This window comes from Gobio gobio, assembly GCF_949357685.1.
Source record: "Gobio gobio genome assembly, chromosome: 9".
Taxonomy (NCBI): Eukaryota; Metazoa; Chordata; class Actinopteri; order Cypriniformes; family Gobionidae; genus Gobio; species Gobio gobio.
This window is the reverse complement of record NC_137115.1, coordinates 16,461,218-16,483,462: the sequence shown is the minus strand read 5'-3', so window position 1 is coordinate 16,483,462 and position 22,245 is coordinate 16,461,218. Positions and strand designations below refer to the sequence as shown.

The 22,245-nt window shown below is 42.5% G+C and overlaps 1 protein-coding gene across 1 annotated transcript in view; it reads right to left on the bottom strand.

Annotated features, from left to right (window-relative positions):
- Window positions 1–528: 528 nt before the first annotated feature.
- Window positions 529–22,245, bottom strand: part of kiaa1549lb (KIAA1549-like b) — a 98,274-nt gene continuing 76,557 nt past the window's right edge. Inside the window, exons 17-21 of the mRNA XM_079826080.1 lie at window positions 14,941–15,324; window positions 14,395–14,492; window positions 13,463–13,599; window positions 5,315–5,466; window positions 529–2,780 (exon numbers count right to left, since the gene is read on the bottom strand). Coding sequence (XP_079682206.1) covers window positions 2,505–2,780; window positions 5,315–5,466; window positions 13,463–13,599; window positions 14,395–14,492; window positions 14,941–15,324 — 1,047 coding nt within the window. The 3' untranslated portion in view covers window positions 529–2,504. The remainder of the gene's footprint in view (window positions 2,781–5,314; window positions 5,467–13,462; window positions 13,600–14,394; window positions 14,493–14,940; window positions 15,325–22,245) is intronic.

Genomic DNA, 22,245 nt, shown 5'->3' with positions numbered 1-22,245 from the left:
CCAATAGTGGATCCGTGCACACGGAATGGCTGATATTGCCCACATACCATTGTGCTTTGGAGGAGGATTCAGTTTAAAACTACAAGCATGGTAGTTCTTTCTTAAAAATAAATCATATTAAAGGCCTATTCATTTCTGATAATTCCAGGTTGCTATGGTCGCGCAGGTTGTTTATGCATTTAACTCGTTTCCAGAAATATGTAGTTCCCTCAACATAAAGAAGTCGTGGCCATGAGTGACCTTTCTGGTCACTGTAATAATGCAATGACTTCCAAACATTTTTAAATGTAACATAAGTTCGATATTATTGTGTCACTTTTCAATTTATTTTTAAACTTAACCTTGCAACAGCGCTATGAATTTAAAATGCCTTAACATGATTGATCTTAGTTTAGGCCACATATCACATTTACAGTTGATTAGATATATGTTCTTCTTTTTCTGCAGAAGTCTGAACCAAAGAAACAGATGCTGGGAACAAAATAAAACTGAACAAGTTTAAAGAATTAAATAAACAAGAATTGTTTTCATTCTGTTATCTTTTATTGCAAAATGTCTCATCAACCAAAGTGGCTCAAACACACTTATTAATAGTGCTTTATTAGATATGTGGTTCCAAATCAGGATTAACATCATAATATTGGTTTCACTATACTTAAATTAACAAATAGTTTAAAAAAAGTTACTTTGACAATAGTGAAATTTGCACAGGATTTGTGTGACCACCAGATGTTACTGTGATTCTATCAAAAATGTTCACTGTTTATATTATGATTTAAACAACATTTAAGAATGTAAGTAAACTGTCTATTAAGAAGCTTATTGAAGCTGCCTCCGAACAAATATGGGGTGGGAGAAAACTAAATTCAATGTGAAAATAATCGAAGTTATTCAAACTGATATTTAACAGAAAACATTTTTGTTTTGTTTTTGTATGTAACAAAATGGACCACATTTTAAACATTTAAATGTTGTTAGTTGAAGACAGAAGAGAATGTTGGGATTATAGGTTAAAAAAAACATACTTATTAAGTGTAGGTAATACAAGTATAATGCATTGCTGTTGCCACTTCAGGGCACACATACAGTATAGCATACAGCTGTGGGCACAGTATGTCATATAAAACTAAATTTACATACAATAAATGCACAAAAACACACTTTGTTTTCTTTAGCCACGTCAGGGTACATACAGCATGCTCAAGCTAATGAATAGTTAATTGCTTATAGTTTTATTTGGGAAGATTATGTGGGCTAGTTCAGACCCATCTTGGCAATGAAAATACTGGATTGTTCTTGAGATGTTACAGTGATTATCATAAAAATTCTGGGTATTGTTTTTAAACATGTATGCAGAAAAGACACGAGTAAAGTGCATGTCAGAGTTGGAGTCAAATGAATTACTTTATGTGGAATTTAATCTCATAAACTGATAAAAATTGCTTTAAAGGAAATAGATAAATTGTGTTAGCATATGAATATAACACTTGTCTACTTAAAATGCAGTGTTTTACAATAAAGAAAGCCCTTATGTCCAACGAACAATGAGTTAAATAAAAAATTTAAAAAACATAAAGCTCTTTCATATTTCACTTTCACCCACAATAGCACCTTTGACAAAAAAAAAGCGTAACACATTCCATTTGTTGATTATGTAAATAGATTAAGCTATTTAAAGTAAAAACGATTGTTGCCATGGGCCTTACTCAGGGTAGACGCCAATGAAAATGGAATGAAAATGAGACTGAGGGTCAGGGGTGCTGCTACTGGTTTTGAGCGGGTCCTCAGGAGGTCCTGCTGGCCCCTGTCTGATCAGGCACAGTTGCACAAACCACTCAGTAGTATCGGATGTAGTTAAAAGTTCCTTGTCTTCGTCAAAATTTTGCAAAATATGTTTTCTGAAGTTTTTTGTGCACAGTATTTTCAGTACTTTGATCAGCATATTTTGAACAGACTGTATTTTTGTCTCTTCATGCCTAAAGTTAAATATGGGCTTTGCCCTGACTAAGATCCTCACAAAGGTGTCTACATTGGAAGTGTCCAATGCAGCGCATCACCTTCAGTTGGCCTAGTTTAGATTTTTGACATGCTGCAGAACTGTAGGCCCAATATTTTATTATAACTTGATTTTTAAAAAAATCACTTGTGAATTGTTTGATATTCAAGTTTTATGTCAATGAATTGCCATCTTTCCATTTGTTTAATTCCCATATCAGGTTTCATAATTAAACCTAACAACTAAAATGGGAAAACGTTGAGAATTTTCATATTGTCTGATCAAATAAAATTACATATTAATGCTATTCTACAATAAAGAAAAACTAATTACATATTAATGTTATAATACAATGACAACGAGAACCACACAAAACCTGTATTAAAAACAGACAGGCATTTCATTGAAGGAAAACAAGCAGCCAGTGAAATATTGAAATCAGAAGTCTAATCTTTACAGATGTTATAAATGTATCAATACAGCTGGTCCATGAATCCACTGGAAGGTTCTACACCTGGAACTCAAATATGTCTGCTTGTTTCTTGGCCAGTTTGGCCACCTCATCGCGGATGGCTTTGACCAAGGTTGAAGTGGAAAGGCTGCTGAGAGGGATGCTGCTGATCATATCTCCGGGCTCTGTTAGACTCTGCTGGGACATTGCGATGGAGGAAGAGGGCGGATGATCTGGACCACCCTGAATGGCCTGGCGGTGGTGCCACAGGAGAGGGCTGCCCTGAGGATAGTGAGGGTGAGGAAAGGCCTCTGCATAGCCTGGTAAGGGCATCTGAAATAGAAAACAGATAACATTCAACAAGGCCTGTGCTAAAACCATGTCAGCAAGGGTGTATTGTTATTTCTATTGAGTCTTGATCTTTGCTGCAGCTGACCAAACTCTACACTTAAAAAGGGAACCAATAGACAAATGCACAAGGAATACACTCACGATAAGGAAAACAAAAAGCTTAAGGATATACTAATATAATAATAAGTAGTGACACTCCATTCAAACAAGTTTGAATTGTGTGATTTGATCATTTTCATTAAACTATGAGTTATGAAATCATAAACACTCTGAACAAGGGTCACATTGTCACCAGGGTTGGGCATAATTCAGAATTATAGAATTCACTCCGTTCAACGCTCGAGTGTTAATTTGAATTTAATTGAACACCCTACAGGAAGAGGAAATTACTGAAATGCCATTTAAAGAAATTCAACAGTCACAAAAACAGAGGAAGTTCATTAGTCCACAACAATCTTCATTAGTTCAGGTTATTTAAATGTAAGATTATAGGGTAAACCATCCGTTTAGTGTCCATATCAGGTTTCATAATTAAACCTAACCCAGCTAATTATTAAGATCATTTCCAAGAAGTTTGAAAGCATGTTCTCAAGTGCAAATCTTAAAAAACTGAAAATTATTTTATAATATAAAAAATATATGAATTTCTGGTTTATAAGTGCAGTTCATTATTAGTTAATGTTAAAGGGTTAGTTCACCCAAAAATTAAATTTCTTCCATTAATGACTCATCCCAATGTTGTTCCACACCCGTAAGACCTCCGTTCATCCTCAGAACACAGTTTAAGATATTTTAGATTTAGTCCGAGGGCTTTCAGTCCTTTGAATGTAAGTGTATGCACACTTTGCTGTCCACGTCCAGAAAGGTAATGAAAACATCATCAAAGTAGTCCATATGTGACATCATTTGGTTAGTTAGACTCTTTTGAAACGTCGACAATACATTTTGGTCCAAAAATAACAAAAACTAAGACTTTATTAAGCATTGTCTTCTCTTCCGGTTTTGTTTGAATCCACGTTCACGACGCCACAGTGACGCTGCTGACGTAAGACGCTGTGACGTGTTATCTGGTGCGATAGCAGATTATTTTTCGACCAAAATGTATTGTCGACACTTCAAAAGAGTCTAACTAACCAAATGATGTCACATATGGACTACTTTGATGATGTTTTCATTACCTTTCTGGACGTGGACAGCAAAGTGTGCATATACTTACATTCAAAGGACTGAAAGCCCTCGGACTAAATCTAAAATATCTTAAACTGTGTTCCGAGGATGAACGGAGGTCTTACGGGTGTGGACCAACATTGGGGTGAGTCATTAATGGAAGAAATTTCATTTTTGGGTGAACTAACCCTTTAACTAATGAACCTTATTGTAAAGTGTTACTGTTTTTTTTATTAATTTACCAGCCACCTCCAGCGTTTTTCGTAATTTTCACAAAAATGTAATGGCCCCCAGAATATTTTGTTGTATGAATATATAAACATGCAATATATCAAAAGAAAGAACAGAGCCTCTGCTTTTAAACAACAAGTAAAAACTGTTTTATTCTAGCTTTTTGAACAAAAACTGTTCAAAGTGTTTTTTTCTAGTGTTTTTTTCAAAGACTGCAAGGTGCATAAGCAATACTTTGATCATTTGTTTCTGCTCCTTTTTTGTCTGTATTCTGTCCTCTTTTGGAATATGCGTAATCGTGCCCCCTAGGCCCCAACCATATAACAGTGAAAACACAGAAAGCCGTAAAATTCCGCCAATGCGAAAGTTAAGAACATTCTTTTTAATAACGTGAATTCTTTTTAAGTTCTAAGAAAAAGTTATAGGAAAATAACAGTTGTATAAAAGCAGAATATCTGAATACATCATATCAGATATAGATATAGCTGTGTTCGTATCAGAATATGAATACAGATATCTATAGGTTATATGAATTTCATTGAATTTCATTTCTTTTTAATTCTACTTCCTTAAATTCTGCCTCTTATTTGATACTTTGTTTCAGATCAGGAATCAGTTATTTTTTATATCGAAGTCAATTTGATTCTGAATGGCACACAACCCTGTTCGTGACAGAGGAAAGAAAGAAAAAGAAAAGTGTTCATTTGAAGAAATGTGCTCAACTACCCCGGGAATTTGTTGTTTCCACTCAACGTCAGCGATAAATTCAGTTCAGCAAATGGTTTCTAAATGACACTGGTTCTGCAAAAAGACACTGTGTGAATGCAGGCACACACAAACAGGGATAAGAAGGACAATCCAAAAAGAGGAGCCTTGCGCCCAAGGGCAGGTCACATGATCAGACAGAATGTCCCCCAAATGTATAGAGAACAATGTATAGAGGCACATGTGACAGACCAGTTCTGCTTCTCTTGGTTGCAGTCCGTGAGGTTTACTCTATATAAATACTATTAGGGATGCATGCACTGTAACACTGGGGTCTTGGGATGCAACACAGTTTGTGAAGCAGAATTGGACAACTAATAACCAATACATAAATATGATAAATGCATTCTTACAGATTCGGCCCACTGAGGAGGCACATCCTCGGGTTCAGGGGGGTAAGACATCCAGGATGGGCTGTGATAGGAGGAGGGTGGAGTGGAGATGAAATATCCTGTGCATCCTGGACGAGTGGCTGGGATGGCGTACACTGCTGTCATAGGGTTTCCTGAGGGACAAAAAAGGAAGAGATTTTAGGGTACATTTAATATTAAATACATGCTAAAATTAAGCATAATCAGATTCACTTTTTTTTTTACATATTCTGAAGGAAATATGAGTAGTGTTTGCCTGTGCCATAATCATGGCCAGGGGCGCCATTAAGAGTTTAAAGAGGGTATGCAAGACAGAATTTTGGGCCCCCTTCTTCCACATGAATGTTATTTTTTCTTTTGACATTTAATAAGAAATTTAAATAATTTATTTTTAACATTTATATTATTTGAAATAACATTGAAATATTTTAAGTAGCCTAACGTTTATTTTATTTCAAGTAAAGAATATTTTTTTTAAGGTTTAATTTTAGTTTCAGTTTGACTATATATATATATAGCTTCCATCCATCGTAGTCTAAACAGACAATCCTCATTATTTTACATTCATTGTTTTTTTATTATTGAATCATCATTACACTGAACACCGCAAAACGCTTAAATACAAACGGAATAGCGGTTTTAAATCTGCAGTCTTATTATAAAAATAAAAAAGAGAAGCAAAATTAAGTAGCCAATAAAGTTAAGAGCTTCTTGTCCTAAACTTTTCAGACATAAAGGTAACACACAATTAAATTTGAACGTTTATTGTTTTCATGCTTGCCCATTTTTCTAACATTTCATCAAAGGGTGTGGATCGTACATTGATGCCAGATGCACTATTGGTCTTGGTCCATTGTAGAAAATGCCAGTTTGAGGGATCTGGATCATGATCGAGCAGCACATCGACATTTACATTGTCTGCTTCACTTAGGTGTTCCACGCTATCATCAGTGACACTGGGCGTGCTCGGTCTACTGGCGGCCTGTCCTGCTTCACTCTCACCGACAGTTGTAGCTTGTGTATTGGCGCCATCAAAGTGAAATGTTGCGGCCTTACTCTCACTAAACTGTAGTCCTGTCTCTCTGGGGGTCGTCATCGCGGTTGCCTATGACTTGAATACTGTCCTTTCGTACTGTTTTGTCTCTGCAGATTGTTGCTTGTTTATTGCTAATCTGCTGTCCTGTTTCGCTGCTAGGGTCCGCACAGAGGCCGTAACAATTTGCATCTCAAATCTTTCCCTATTTGTCACTACAATCATCTCCACTATTTAGTTTATTCTGATTTTTAAGTACCCAATTCATAAGGGAAACGTTCATAATTTTAACGTCTTCATTCCTACCTTTTTTACACTTTCGCTTTTGTGCTCCTGACAGGTGCTTCTTTCCATCCATTGTGTTGTTTTTTGTGCTGTTATTGTCATGCGCTCTATTTTGAAGTAACGAGGGAGTGTGCTCACGTTCACTTCTTACCTACTTTCTATAATTCACATATTTTAATTTTATTTTACTACGATATTGTAGGCAACCTGGATACATTAGTCAATGTTTTTGTGAATGTAAGAAAAAAAATCACAAAAATAATAAATAAAATACTCTAAAGTTGTGATTTGAGGGCCCCTAGCGTCCTGGGCCCATATGCCTGGCATACTCTGCACCCCCTGTAATGGTGCCCCTGATGCTAAAACATTGCTAAGGTGTTCTGTGGGAACACCTTAGCAATGTGTCACATATTAATGATTGCTTGTTATTTGATGTAAAAATAGCCCACCCAGAAATCTATGATATTCTTCTTTAGATATGGGTCCGATCCCTCCTTCAATGTAAGTTTCTAATGTTTTCATGTTTTATCATCAGCCAAGTCGGATCATTTAAAAACTAACAGCCCAACTCTCATCAACAAGGTTCACAATCTAAGGTATCCTTAATGGTCAGATTATCAATGGTCCAGGATTTTAAACTTTTAAAACTTCCTTAACTTTAAATATATGCATAACTACACTCTTAAAATAAAGGTTCTTTATTGGCATCAATGTTTTTTATTAAGAACCTTCAACATCCATGAAACCTTTCCATTACACAAATGTGACCCTGGACCACAAAACCAGTCATAAGTCGCACAGGTATATTTGTGGTAATAGCCAACAATACATTGTATGGGTCAAACATATTGATTTTTCTTTTATGCCAAAAATCATTAGGATATTAAGTAAAGATCATGTTTCATAAAGATATTTTGTAAATGTCCTACCGTAAATAAACCAAAAATTATTATAAGTAGCAATATGCATTGCTAAGGACTTCGTTTGGAGAAATTTAAAGTTTTTCCAGGGTCACAAATGGTTCTTTATATTAAGTAAAATAATAAGTGCATAATAAGTGATATGGGTTTTGACCAAATAAAGAAGTTTTTAACAAAGAAGATTTGTACAAATACACAAATCTATACAATAGCTGAATGGTAATAAATGAGATTTCAGACATTCCTTGATTTTACACACGCATACAACAAAGGCTTTGTGTTAACACTGTTAATAACGTCTCGGTTACGTATGTAACCCTCGTTCCCTGAGGAGGGAACGGAGACGTACGTTAGTGACTAACGAATGGGGGTTTCGCTTAGAAGCCAATCATCTTCATCGTGTTCAACAGCGCCCAATGGCAGTGCCAATGCCATGGGCATGCGGAATTTGCATGCGTAACTCCGCCCCACCTCGTGGGTATATAAGGAAGAACGCTGCGAACATCGCATTATGTTACTGCTGCAGGAGCCAAGACTGAACTCCTCGCGTTCCAGGCAGCACAGCTGACGTGGCTAAGGAAACGTACGTCTCCGTTCCCTCCTCAGGGAACGAGGGTTACATACGTAACCGAGACGTTCCCTTTCGTTCAGTCACTACGACGTACGTTAGTGACTAACGAATGGGGGATCCTATTCAACAACGCCACTCAGCTGTCATCCAGTGCCCTGCGTAAGTGTGAGATCCCGCCACTTAAGGCCCTAGGACTCCCACTTAACACAGGATTACCAAGGTACACTGGGAAGCATATCCCAGTGAGGGAATGCCAAGATGCCTACCGTAGGGAGGACTTAGAGAATACACATATGACCCGCTGAGGGTTGCATATGGAAGATCTCTAGGGTACCAGCCGAAGGTGGATTTTTAACCCTAGGGGTGGCAGGGACTTGCCAAGGGAAAGACACCTGCTCAATGAGGAGGCTTACGGTGGGAATACTCGTGTGGGGGTCGCCGGAGGGGAACCATGCACACGGAGCACCTGGCCGGACATGAGGGTCTGGGCTCGAAAGGGCAGACTGAACTGATGTCGGCGTCGACAGTGCTGGAGGAGCTCAGGGCTCTCGGGGAGCTCACCTGAGGAAAATATCGCACGTATCCAGTCATGGGAGTGGAATGGCGAGCAAGCGAAGACACCTGAGCCTGGCCCATTACCGGCCACCCGTAGGGGCGAGTACATAGTCGGACACTGGCTCCACTCGGAGATTGTAGAATCTGGCGAATGTGTTGGGTGTCGCCCAGCCTGCAGCTCTGCAGATGTCTGTTAGCGAGGCGCCATGCGCTAGAGCCCAAGAGGAGGCCACACTCCGGGTGGAGTGTGCCCTCACACCAAGGGGACATGGTCGGCCTTGCTGCTGGTATGCCAAAACAATGGTGTCCACTATCCAGTGAGACAGCCTCTGCTTTGAGAGAGCGCTTCCCTTCCGCTCTCCACCATAACAGACAAAGAGCTGGTCTGAGGTCCTGAAACACTGCGTCATGTCTACGTAGGCGCGGAGAGCGCGTACTGGACAGAGCAATGCCAAGGCTGGGTCTGCCTCCTCCAAAGGCAGCGCTTGCAGGTTCACCACCTGATCTCGGAACGGAGTGGTAGGAACCTTGGGCACATATCCGGGCCGGGGTCTCAGGATCACGTGAGAGTTAGCCGGCCCGAACTCAAGGCACGCTTCGTCAACCAAAAATGCTTGCAGGTCCCCGACCCTCTTAAGCGAGGCCAATGCGGTCAGCAGAGCCGTCTTCATAGACAAGAACTTAATCTCGGCCGACCGCAAAGGCTCAAAGGGAGGCCTCTGCAGAGCACTTAGGACTACTGAGAGGTCCCAAGAGGGAACGAGAGGAGAGCGAGGAGGATTCAGTCTCCTCGCCCCCCTCAGGAACCTGATGATCAGGTCGTGCTGACTTACCTTTTTGTCTCCCAGGAGATCGTGGTAGGCAGATATTGCGGCCACGTACACTTTCAGGGTGGAGGGAGACAGCCTTCGCTCCACCCCCTCCTGGAGAAACGATAGCACGGACCCGATCGGGCATTTCCAGGGGTCTTCTTGGCGGGAAGAGCACCATGTGACAAAGAGGTTCCACTTCAACGCGTAGAGACGTCGTGTAGACTAGGTGATGGAGCACCAGATCTCTGTGTCCGCAAACCTGCTCTCGAGAGGGACCCAGTATGAGCCAGTCGTCGAGGTAGTTCAGGATGCGGACCCCGTGCTGCCGAAGGGGCGCAAGGGCTGCCTCGGCAATCTTCGTAAAGACGCGAGGGGACAGAGATAGCCCGAATGGTAGAACTGCGTACTGATATGCCCGCCCCTCGAAAGCAAACCGTAGGAACGGTCTGTGTCGAGGCAAAATGGAGACATGGAAGTAGGCGTCCTTCAGGTCGATCGCTGCAAACCAATCGTGTGGACGAACGCATTCGAAAAGGCGTTTCGCTGTCAACATCTTGAACGGAAACCAGTGAAGGCAACGGTTCAAGACGCGCAGGTCCAGGATTGGCCGTAGCCCACCGGTCTTTTTGGGTACAATGAAGTACGGGCTGTAAAACCCGCAATTCATCTCGGCTGGAGGGACAGGTTCGATCGCACCCTTCGCCAGTAGGGTGGCAATCTCCGCTCGCATGACGGGGGCGTTGGCCCCGATCATGGTGGAACGGACTCCCCGGAAGCAGGGAGGAACCTGTGCGAACTGAATCGCGTAGCCGCGCCTGACGGTCCGCTCGACCCAGCGGGACAGCCCTGGAAGCTGAAGCCAGACATCCAGAAACTGCACCAGCGGGGTCATACGGTGTACAGACGTACCCGGTGTGGGCTTGCAGCGATGCAGCGTCACCGGCCCGGACATGGGAGGCTGTGGGGCGTCCCGGTGCGGGGGCACGGTTGACAGCTGCGTCCTGACAGAGGAGACCAGGGAAGGACCAGCGTTCCACTGGGGTCTGCTCTGCCAGGAGGCTGGCGACAGAGTGGGATGCGAGTGGCGGGACCCGTGGGTGGCGCGCACCGTCATCACCGGACTCTGTGGGCTCAGGGATGGGAGTGTTAATTCTTTCTTTGACCAACATAGGGTGCTGCTGACCCGGGGGCCAGCAGCTGAACAAAGGATTCTCCCCCGGCCCTCCACCGGGGGAAGGAGTGGTCCTGCTACCATCTCCTCGAAAGAATTTCCCATCCCTGAGCCGTCCGTCTCAGGAGCGCCGCTTGGCCTGGCGTTTAGCGGGGCGCGGGGCGGCCTGAGGGGACTTGGACGCCTTCCTACGGCTTCCTCCGCGACCCGGCCCGGGTGAAGGCTGCTGCTTGGACCGGGTGGGAGGGGCGGGAGCCTTAGGAGGGCGTCCTCGGCGTGGAGCAGACTGAGTTGACTGTGCCGGCGGCGGGGTGGAGGCAGCAGCTGGCCGCCGGGGCAGTACGTGCTTGATAGCCTCAGTCTGCTTCTGGGCGATTGAGAACTGTTGGGCAAAGTCCTCAACCGCCCCGCCGAAGAGGCCGGCCTGGGATATGGGGGCATCGAGGAACCGGGTTCGCTCGGTGTCCCGCATATCGGCCAGGTTCAGCCACAGGTGACGCTCCTGGACCACATTTGTGGACATCACTTGACCCAGGGAGCGTGCGGTCACCTTCGTCGCCCGGAGAGCGAGGTCGGTGGCGGCACGCAGCTCATTTAAGAGCCCCGGATCAACTCCACCCTCGTGCATGTCCTTGAGGATCCTGGCCTGGTAGACCTGGAGGATCGCCATGGCATGCAGCGAAGCGGCAGCCTGCCCCGCGGCTCTGTGCGATTTCGACACCAAGGTTGATGTGAATCGACAGGCTTTGGAGGGGTGCTTAGGATCACCACGCCAGGTTGAAGCGCTCTGAGGACACAGTTGCATCGCAACAGAACGTTCAACTGGAGGGACCCCAGTGTACCCTTTAGCTGCCGCCCCATCGAGGACGGAGAAGGCGGAGGAAGTCAGTGAACGGTCACGGGAAGACAACGGGGACTTCCAGGACCGCGTGAGTTCCTCATGCAGCTCGGGAAAGAAAGGTATTGAGGGCAAGGACTGATGGGTGTCAGCGCGAGCCCCCAAAAACCAATCATCGAGCCTTGAGCGTTCGGGACAGGGTGGAGGGTTCCACTCGATCCCTAAACTCGCGGCTGCCCGAGACAACATGGCTGTCAGCTCTGGATCTGACTCGGGCAATGCTGGCACGCCCGAGGGCGGCAGCACAGCCGAGTCATCATCTCCAGAGGACTCGAGCCCACCTTGTGATGCGGTGATCAACATCGCATCCTCCTCCGGAGCGCCAAATGAGATGCGCGGGGGGGCCGGAGCCGGCCCCGCGATCTGCATCTGAACGCTCGCGGGTTGCAATGTGCAAGACGGGGGTGTGGCCCGAGGCATGAGCGTCGGGGCTTTGTTCCACACCGTAACCGTCAAGTCACCCTGACCACCAGCCGAAGTACTGGGCCTCTGGGACTCAGTAGATCGGGGTGTGGTAGAGGGGACTCTCACTTCAGAACGAAGGTCATGGAGTCTTGACCGCAACATTGCGATGGTCATGTTCCCGCAGTGAGAACATGACTCATCCGCGAACGCTGTCTGAGCATGCTGAAAGCCCAAACATACCAGACAGTGTTCGTGCCCATCAGAGGAGGAAAGCAACCGACCACACCCAGAAGTACACGGACGAGACATCCTGAAAAGGACGCGTCACGTGTAAGCTCTTTTATGAGAGGAAAGCCTCGCAGAGAACGCCGAAGCGCCCAGGGACCACACACCAGCTGTCTAGCGGACCACTGCGCAGATCAGCAGGCAGGCAGTATGATGATCACTGGAACGCGCCGTAACACCAACGCCTCTGGAAAGCTGCTCGTCTCGAAAGCTGTCGATGACTCAGATCAGGCTTGTAGGAGTGAAGAGATCCTCTTGGCTCCAAAGCAGAAACATAATGCGATGTTCGCAGCGTACTTCCTTATATACCCACGAGGTGGGGCGGAGTTACGCATGCAAATTCCGCATGCCCATGGCATTGGCACTGCCATTGGGCGCTGTTGAACACGATGAAGATGATTGGCTTCTAAGCGAAACCCCCATTCGTTAGTCACTAACGTACGTCGTAGTGACTGAACGAAAGGGAACTGCTGATATCAAAATGAAAAAATGTCAACTGACAAATCAGCAATACACTTTTGACCGGTTTTATAAATCAATCCATTTAACTTCCATAATCTTACTTAGGATATTAAGTAAAGATCATGTTTCATAAAGATATTTTGTAAATGTCCTACCATAAATAAACCAAAAATTATTATTAGTAGCAATATGCATTGCTAAGGACTTCGTTTGGAGAAATTTAAAGTTTTTCCAGGGTCACAAATGGTTCTTTATATTGGAAAAAAGGTTCTTCAGATTAATATAATATTCTCCATATGAAGGAAAAAATGGTTTTCACTGAAAGGTTCATTGGGGAACATCACTGAAAAATCCCCTTTTGGAAACTTTATTTTCAAGAGTGTAATGAACAACATTTTGAGAAAAAAAAACTAACAAAAAAAAAAAAACTTTGACACTGCTTGAAAAAAGTAAAATTATGAAAATTATGAACATAGTAAACTCCCACTGAACTCTTCGTTTGCTGGATGTGAGTTGAAAAAAAAACATGAAATGGTAACATGGAACATAATATTTCCAAACTAAACAAAAAAAACACCTCATATTTATGTATAATACAGGAATCCATCAATGTTCATGGACATGCACTGCTGAAATTCTGCTGGCTGTGAGGTGTGAAGGCCTTTGCGTGAGTGAAGTCATTAATGCATTATTGTTTGTAATCAATAGAAAAACAATAGAAACACACACTAACCTGAGTGGTTGGGAATGGGCTCAGTAGTGACAGGTGGGAGTGGTGCTCTGCTGTTTGCTGTGTAGGGGACGGTTTCATGCTGACTCTGCATTGATGACTCAGGGCAATGACCCTTTGGACCAAGATCAGAAGATGACCTGAAGAACATAGCAACAATTTCATACATGCATTGACATAGTTTTACCACCAGGTGACAGTGTTGATTTACAGAGTCAATATGCTTCCTTTATACAGAGATACAGAGTTATATGGCAGATTTCATCAAAGTGAGGCACAATATAAAAATACACGTTTGAATTTAGTACAGAATTAAACCTGAAAATAGTTAATTGGCCTGACTATTCATGAGCTCTGATTTTGTTGAAGGAATAGTTCGCCCAAAAATAAATCTTTATCACCCTCATGTTGTTGTAAACACATTTCAGACTTTCTTTTGAAATGTTGAGAATAATGTCCTGGATGCTCTTTTCCAAACAATGAAATTGAATGGCTATTGATGCTATATCAAGTTCCAAAAAAGAAAATAAGCACAATTAACCCTACAAAGCCTACTAATATATAATATTTGATATACAAATTATATGGCCTCTAAATTATTAATGTGATCAACTTTGCTGAAGAACCTCTTGTACACAATCTAATAAATGCCACCTGTGATCTGATTTATAGTTTTTACTTTTTTAGCAGTTAAAATGCCTTATTTTTGCTGTGAAATCTTTACTGACTTTAATAAAAACAAATGTAAGAATACTTTCATATTGTTAATATTTCAAGATGAATACTTACTAGACTGAAGCAACTTACTGTAGGTATACTTGATTATCCATTCATTTAGAAAAATAATGGTAAAATAAAACAAGCTTTTTGTATCAAATGATACATCAGGTTTTTGAGCAATGTTTGGTTGTAGCAAGGTGTGTGTAAGTTCTGACCGTTGCAGTGAGGACTCAGGTGGAGGGCCTGTTCTTGGTGGAATGGGGGGTGGAGGAGACCCAAGAGCCATGTCAGGAAGCTGAGTGAACCTGAATGCCTTTTTGAGAAATTTGCATATTAGCATTCATATAATACTGAATGTATATATAATAAGTGCATAATAAGTGATATGGGTTTTGACCAAATAAAGAAGTTTTTAACAAAGAAGATTTGTACAAATACACAAATCTATACAATAGCTGAATGATAATAAATGAGATTTCAGACATTCCTTGATTTTACACACGCATACAACAAAGGCTTTGTGTTAACACTGTTAATAACTGCTGATATCAAAATGAAAAAATGTCAACTGACAAATCAGCAATACACTTTTGACCGGTTTTATAAATCAATCCATTTAACTTCCATAATCTTACTTATCCTTTTTATTATTGCAAGTATTATGGAAGTAAACAAGGTCAATTTTGATTTCATGTTCACTAATAAGACTAATAATAAGTGTTTATAATAGCTTTAGTGAAGAAGTAAAATCACAACTGTACCTGTTTGGTCTGACTACACTGGTAAGTGTCTGGTTTATAGGCTGGCACCCACTGCAGGCCTCCCTGCCCTTGACTCGTGGTCCCTGGTGCACTGGTCACCACCTCTGTGTACGGGATGACTGGACCCAGGCCATAGGGCCCCAGCGGTGGATGCTGATGGTGGGAGTGATAGTGGTGGTGTCTGCTAGAGGTGGAGTGGCCAGCTGAAGCTAGACTAAAGGCTTCCTCTAGCAGTAGATGCATCTGCTGACGAACCTCATCTATGGAAGGCTGAGAGCTCAGCGTTGATGTCTCAGATTGACCTTTGATTTGTCGACCACAGCCAAAATAATGGCGGCCCGCCAGTCGGTCGACATCAGTCTCTTCAATAATCTCCTGCTCAGTCTGCAAAAGAAAAAGAAACAAACACAAACAGATGCACAGATATTCAAAAGCCACTGAATTTTGATGCTAAAAATAAAATTTAATAAAATAACATTTTGTGATCTTCATTGTCCATTTGATTTTCTTTCTTTTGTGAAAGATTTTTTACCACACAATGTATTCATATAAAAAATGGGGCAATGAAGCCCCCAAATCTTTTCTTTTTTTTAATTACCCGTTGCAGATTAAATCCTAGTGCATGAAGAGCCCAGTGCACCAGGCTTGGCATTAAACAAAATGCCATTGGTTCCCCATTGGCAGAGGGGAAGTAAAACTATGGAATGGCTTCAGAACACTTAGTGTATGAATCATATGGACTACGTTTATGATGCTTTTATGTTGTTTTGTCCCTAGTCACTGTATGGAAAAGATTAGCATGAGAATTCTTCAAAACATCTCTTTTCGATCTCCTTCAGTCAGAAAATGTAATTCAGGATTAGAAGAATATAAGGATCAGTAAATTATGACAATTTTTGACTATTCCTCTGTTACACATCAAAGGGTCTATACTACGGTGGCCCAGTAGTGCACAACACAACGAAATTTAAAAAGCATACATAAGTTCGCAACACAACGAAAACAAGCCACAACACAAATAAATCAAGCCACAACACAACAAAATCAAGCCACAACACAACGAAATAGCCACAACACAACGGAAATGCTCCCGACCACTAGGGTACTCTCGGAGTGTGCAATTCCCCTACGTACATTATAGCTGCATATTTATACTCGAGAAAGCTTTGACCCGCTGCCACGGCGCTAAGGGAACGTCTGCCAATTCCACCAAATTGCAACATATAATTTGTATGAATTAAATTCTTTTTTTTTTTTGGAATTCCAATGTTGTGTTGTGCATTATTAAGTCAGTTTTACCAATACAATCAAGCTGTAATATTTTAACATGTCTGTTTTTAAATGTTAAAAGTAATTGTAATTCATACAAATTATACGTTTCAACCACTTGGTGGAATTGGCAGACGTTCCCTTAGCTCCGTGGTATCTCGAGCATAAATATGCAGCTATAATGCATGTAGGTGATTTCGAATTAATATTTCATGTCGATAAACAATGGTTAGCCTACATACTGTTAAAACTAATTGTGGTATTGATATCTTTGTAAGACTGCAGATTCTATAGAACAGTGGCAACTTTACCGCGTTCCGAGTGCCCCCGAGTGGTTGGGAGCATTTCCGTTGTGTTGTGGCTTGATTTCGTTGTGTTGTGGCTTGTTTTCGTTGTGTTGTGAACTTTTGTTTGCTTTTTATATTGCGTTGTGTTGTGCACTACTGGGCCACCATACTAAACTGATGAAACGTTAATATTTCTTTCATAAATCATTACTATTAGTCAAATAGTATAGTCAAATACTGTTTCTGCTTGTTTGCAATGCAAGGGTAAATAAAGAACTGTTGTTTGAATATGTTCTTTACTCAAGAAGCACTATATACAGTTGTGGTTAGAATTATTGGCACCCCTGGTAAATATGATCAAATATGGCTGTAAAAATAAATCTGCATTGTTTATCCTTTTGATGTTTTATTTAAAAAAAATTCACAAAAATCTAATCTTTCATTGAAGTAATAGAATTGAAAGTGGGGGAGTAAATCACCTTATGAAATAAATGCTTTTCTCCAAAACACGTTGGCCATAATTATTGGCACCCTTTTATTAAATACTTTTTGCAACCTCCTTTTGCCAAGATAACAGTCTTGATCTATAATGCCTGCTGAGTTTGGAGAACACATGACAAGAGATCAGAGACCATTCCTCCACACAGAATCTCTCAAGATCCTTCAGATTCCCGGATCTAAAGTAATTCTTCTCTTCAGTTCACCCCACTCATTTTCTATAGAGTTCAGGTCAGGAAACTGGGATGGGCATGGCAGAAGCTTCATTTTGTGCTCAGTGACACATTTGTGTGTTGATTTTGTTTTTTTGTTTTGGATCATTACCCTGATGGAAGATCCAACCTCAGCCCATTATACGATTTCTAGCAGAGGGCCTCAGGTTTAGATTTTTTATCTGTTGGTATTTGCAAGAATCCATGATACCATGTATCTGAACAAGATGTCCAGGACCTCCAGCCAAAAAATTTTTTTATCAGGATGGCCAAGTGCATCTTGGCCATCCTGATAAAAATCAAGCGATGGCTGAAGAGGTTGAGGCCTCAATGCTGGCAGAGACAGTTGTGGGACCTCCCTGACAGGGGAACCTTGAAGCGCCTGGCCTGGCCGTGGATGTACTGGCCCAAATGGAGGTGGCGGAAGGTGCGTGCTCTGTGGCACTCCCCCACTAGGCTCCCTCGCCTATAGGCACCTGGTTGAGTCGAGAGGGGCTGACACTTTCCACAGCCTACTAGCATGCCAGCTAGAGCCATCACTAAATAAGAATGTGGCAGCCTGATCCACCTGGAGGGGTTTAAACCAAAATGATGCCATTTTGCTGCTATGGTGGGGTCTGTGGACTCGAAACCAGTCCAGAACTGTTATCTTATTCTGCTTGACCATGTGCTTCTTGTCGATGCTGTTCTTCATTCGCTTCTGGTTTGAAGTTACAGCCGCTTTGGCTGCTGCCCAGGTACCATCTGCTGCTGACTAGTCTCGTGCTCTGAGTCATGAACAAAGCAGGAGAGGCCTGGGTGGTGGCGTGCTGGCTAGCTTTTTAATGCATCAAAGTTAAGTTGAGTGCTGTTTGGAATGTGTACCCCTGGACCTGGATGAATGCCATTCTTGAGGCTCTGATTGAACCTTTCGACCCCACCGTTTGCCTGGGGGTGGTAGAGTGAGGCCCAGATATTCTTAATTCCCCTATTGCAAAGGAAAGAGGAGAAGTCTGCAGTGATGGCACGGGGCATGCCCCAGCAAGCAAACAGGCTCTCCAGTAAATGTGAGATGGTCTGTGATGTGACTGTCCCAGGTGGTATTACCTCAGGCCATTTAGAATGGAGATCGTACATGACCACCAGAAAGCATTGATGATGAGGAACTCCATGGCCATGAATTTCTCCACAAATGCCCAGTGGGAGGTGCTCCCATGGGTGAGATAGCCATGGAACAAGTTGCAGAGGGGATGGAGCTGGTAGTCCAGTCTTCCCACTGAGGAGGCAAGGTTCCCAGTCCCTGACCAGCCCTTCAATTGCAGTCAATGCCTGGCCACCAGACCAGGTCCCGGCATCTTTGCTTGAGCTTTACAATCCCCAAGTGGCCCTCATACACAATTGACAGGACACGTGCACGCAGTAGAGGTCTTCACGGGTCCAAAAATTCATACCCGAACCCGAAGAGACCCGTAATGTGCTTAACGGAACCGACCCGGACCCGTCTATTATTTCAAAAGCTGGACCCGGACCCGTGCAGACCCGAGAAATATGTAGTATTTACGTAGTACCCGGAACCGACCTGGACCCGTCTATTATTTAAAAGCTGGAACCGAACCCGGTGGGAAGACACAGACCCGACTGGATCCGATTGTCACATATTCCACAATAACTGATATTAACAAGTCAATAAACAAGTTTTGAAAAACATAACTTTTTGTCTTACCTAGCCGTCGTCTCCCTTCCTTGTAACGTTACTTGTGATGCATTACATCTTTGCCAAAAAGTTAAATCCATGTTATTCCTCTCTTGTTATTCCAAGCATGCTTAATTCACTCATCTTTTCAGCTTTAAAAGTCCACTTTATGTCACGGTGACGGATGACAAATGCGTCTTTGCAGATTGGATTTCGGCAAGTTAACTCGCATAATAACTTTGACTGTTTGCCTTTTTGAACTATAATAACGATTGCTTGTTCGGTGGCCGCTGACGTCCGCATTATTTATTTGCTATAATCTCCGTGAGCCGAGCCTGACCACCAAAACTTTAAGAAATAAGACGGTTCATTCATATTATTATTAAAGTCAATCACAGCGGAAGCTCGGGTTGCCATAGAAACATGACACGTGCTTGAGACTGCACATGTGCGGTGGCTGGAGCAACCTGAAATATGAGCTTTTTTATGCAATTTGAGCATCATAGAAAACATTTGTGACAGTTCACCTGAGATTTTGTTGCTGATTTTAAATATATTATTTAAATATAAGTTCAAATCAAAATTCAACATTGCGTCACACGTAGACAGCACTTACTTTTTTCTCATGTTTGTCCACAATATGCATGAAGGATGCCCGGACAGAAGAGGTGCCCGTGGGTTTAACTTCTTTATATTCATTGTTTTTTAGCTTTTTTCGCACATCACTCATGAAGGTAACCATTATTATTACCGTGCGCTTGCAGAGAGAGCAAGCGAGAGAGAGAGAGAGAGAGAGAGAGAGAGAGAGAGAGAGAGAGAGAGAGAGAGCGAGCGTGTGAGGCGAGCGAGCAAGAGAGAGAGATCGCTCGTGTTTTTCTTCTTTCTTTTTTTAAACCTTATTTTCCGACTCACACTTTTCTTATCCTAATTTTACAGTTGCAAGTTACAAAAAAACACACAAGCAGTGCTGACTGACTCTGATCACGGGCAGGTGTTCTCAGAGTTCCGGATCGACTCGGGTATTACACACAATGTTAAACAGACCCGGGACCCATAGTAATAGATTGGGACCCGACCCGGACTCGGCTGATCATTTAAAATATAGACCCGAACCCGTACGGGTCCCGGGTCGGGTCCCGGGTCCATGGGTCTCGGGGGCTCCGTGAAGACCTCTAGCACGCAGTCTGCCCAGCACCACTGTACAGAGGCCACTAGAGACACAAACATCACCACCGCGAGTGTATATATATGTGCAGAGTGTTGTCAGTGTAGGGTCACACTTGGACTCCCTCTGCAGTTCCTCCAGGGAGACAGATGGCAGAGGTATGTGGAACATCTGAATGAGTTCTGGCTCCATGTCATCACTGCCTGGCAAAGCTGTCGTGTGGGCGCATCAATGGATTGAGATAGAAGATCAGCAACCATGTTGTCCCTCCAACTGTGGTGTGGTAAGCTGGGACTTCAGTGTACGGACAGCCTCAGAGCATGCTGCAGTCCAGTTCCATGGCTCCTCTTTCTTTAGTAAATGGCGAAGTGGTGCTGTGCTCGAGAATACTGAGGCAGGAAACTAAGGTAGTAGGCTGTCATGCCCAGAAACGGGGCTACTTGGGAGGCAGAGGTGGGCTCTGGGATGTTGTGAATTGCCTCAATATTTGACTGAAGAGGGGCGATGCCCCTAGGTGTGAGACGGAACCCCATGAAATCTATGGCTGAGGCTGCAAACGTGCATTTCCCTCCATTCAACGCAATGTCGGTCTGTCCATTTTTCTAAAGTGATGAGTGATTTTGCAGTGGATGATCTGTTTTCAGGTCTTTCTAAGGTTTTTGCGAGTTTTGAAAAAAAAATTATATTATTTTATCTATATACATTTGAATTAGTCTAAATATCTAATGTCAGGGTTTGCAAAACAACAATTTCACACTGTGACTGGCATTGGGACATAACCCATTGTCTTTGTTTATACTCCAGGACTGGGTCCCACTTTATTAGGTGGCCTTAACTACTATGTACTTACATAAAAAAATATATATTTTATTGTAAAAAAAAATTTAAAATGTGTTCATATTTTATTGTAAAACCCTTTTGCTGATATTGAGGTGGGATACGAGTAAGTTAGGGACAGGTGTGGTGGTATGGGTGAGTTTAAGGGTAGGGTTATGTGTAAGGGAAGTGTCAACAGTGTAATTGTGTCAACAGTGTCATTACAGATGTAATTACATGCAGGTCATTTTTAAAAATGTAAGTGCAATGTAAAATCATGCATATACACAATAAGTGCATTGTATCAAATGATTAATTAAAATGTTAATGCATAGTAGTTAAGGCCACCTAATATAAAGTGGGTCCCAGGACTGTGAAAGTGGACGCTGGTCCTGGAGATAAATGAGATGTTGATGTGGTACTTGAAGGTGTGGAAGTTTGGAAAAAGCCTGCAAAGTGTCACATCTTGGATGTGTGATGCTTTTTGAACTCATTTATGCACTTAACCTAAACAACCGAAGGATCTCAAGTGCACGTTGGAAGCGTTTCTGAAAATCCTGATGAAACTGGATACAACCAAGCTGTCACCAAAAGTCCAAGTACTGAAAATTAAGATGCTTCAGTGATTGGGTATCTGAAAGATACACTCATATTTCCTTCTTCAACTGTATGTGTTGTTGCACATAAGTATGTCTTGATAGTTCCTCTTTTTGCTGCCTTTTGAATTTTTGTTATTCCCAAAATAGCCAAATGCCTTGAAGCATTAAAGGTCCCATGGCATGGCATTTTTCTATTATTTTATAGTGTTTCCTGAGGTGTACTTATATTGTTAGTATGATTTTTACATCATAAAATGTCATAATTTAGAAATAAAAGGCATTTTGTCTATACTGCTGTTTGCCCTGTGGCTGACTGCCCTGTTTCAAGAGGCGTGTCTGCTGTGAGACTTCAGTAAAAACGCCCACTGTTGTGATTGGCTGACATCTTTGCATTTGAAATGAGCGGAGGGGGCGTGGTTTAACGAGGTCTACGACGCACGAGCTGCTGCCAGAGAGACGGATGGACCTGAGTTCACTTCTCATCAGTTCTCTCAGCATGTCTCAGTTCAGGGTGAACTGTTGTAGTTACTAGAATATACTTCAGGTTATTAGTTTATTTCTAGTCGGAGGGACTGTCACTCATGTCAGAAAGTTAGTAACTTTAGTAAATTATGGATCAGCGCTGACTCGAGACGCGAACCGTTTAGAACGATTCAGTCCGATTTGGTGAACTGGTTCGGTTCACTAAAAAGAACCGATTCAAAAGAATGATTCGTTCGCAAACCGGACATCACGGAGACGGAGCGATTGCTAACAAAGTTATTTATAGTAACTACTGAGTTATGAG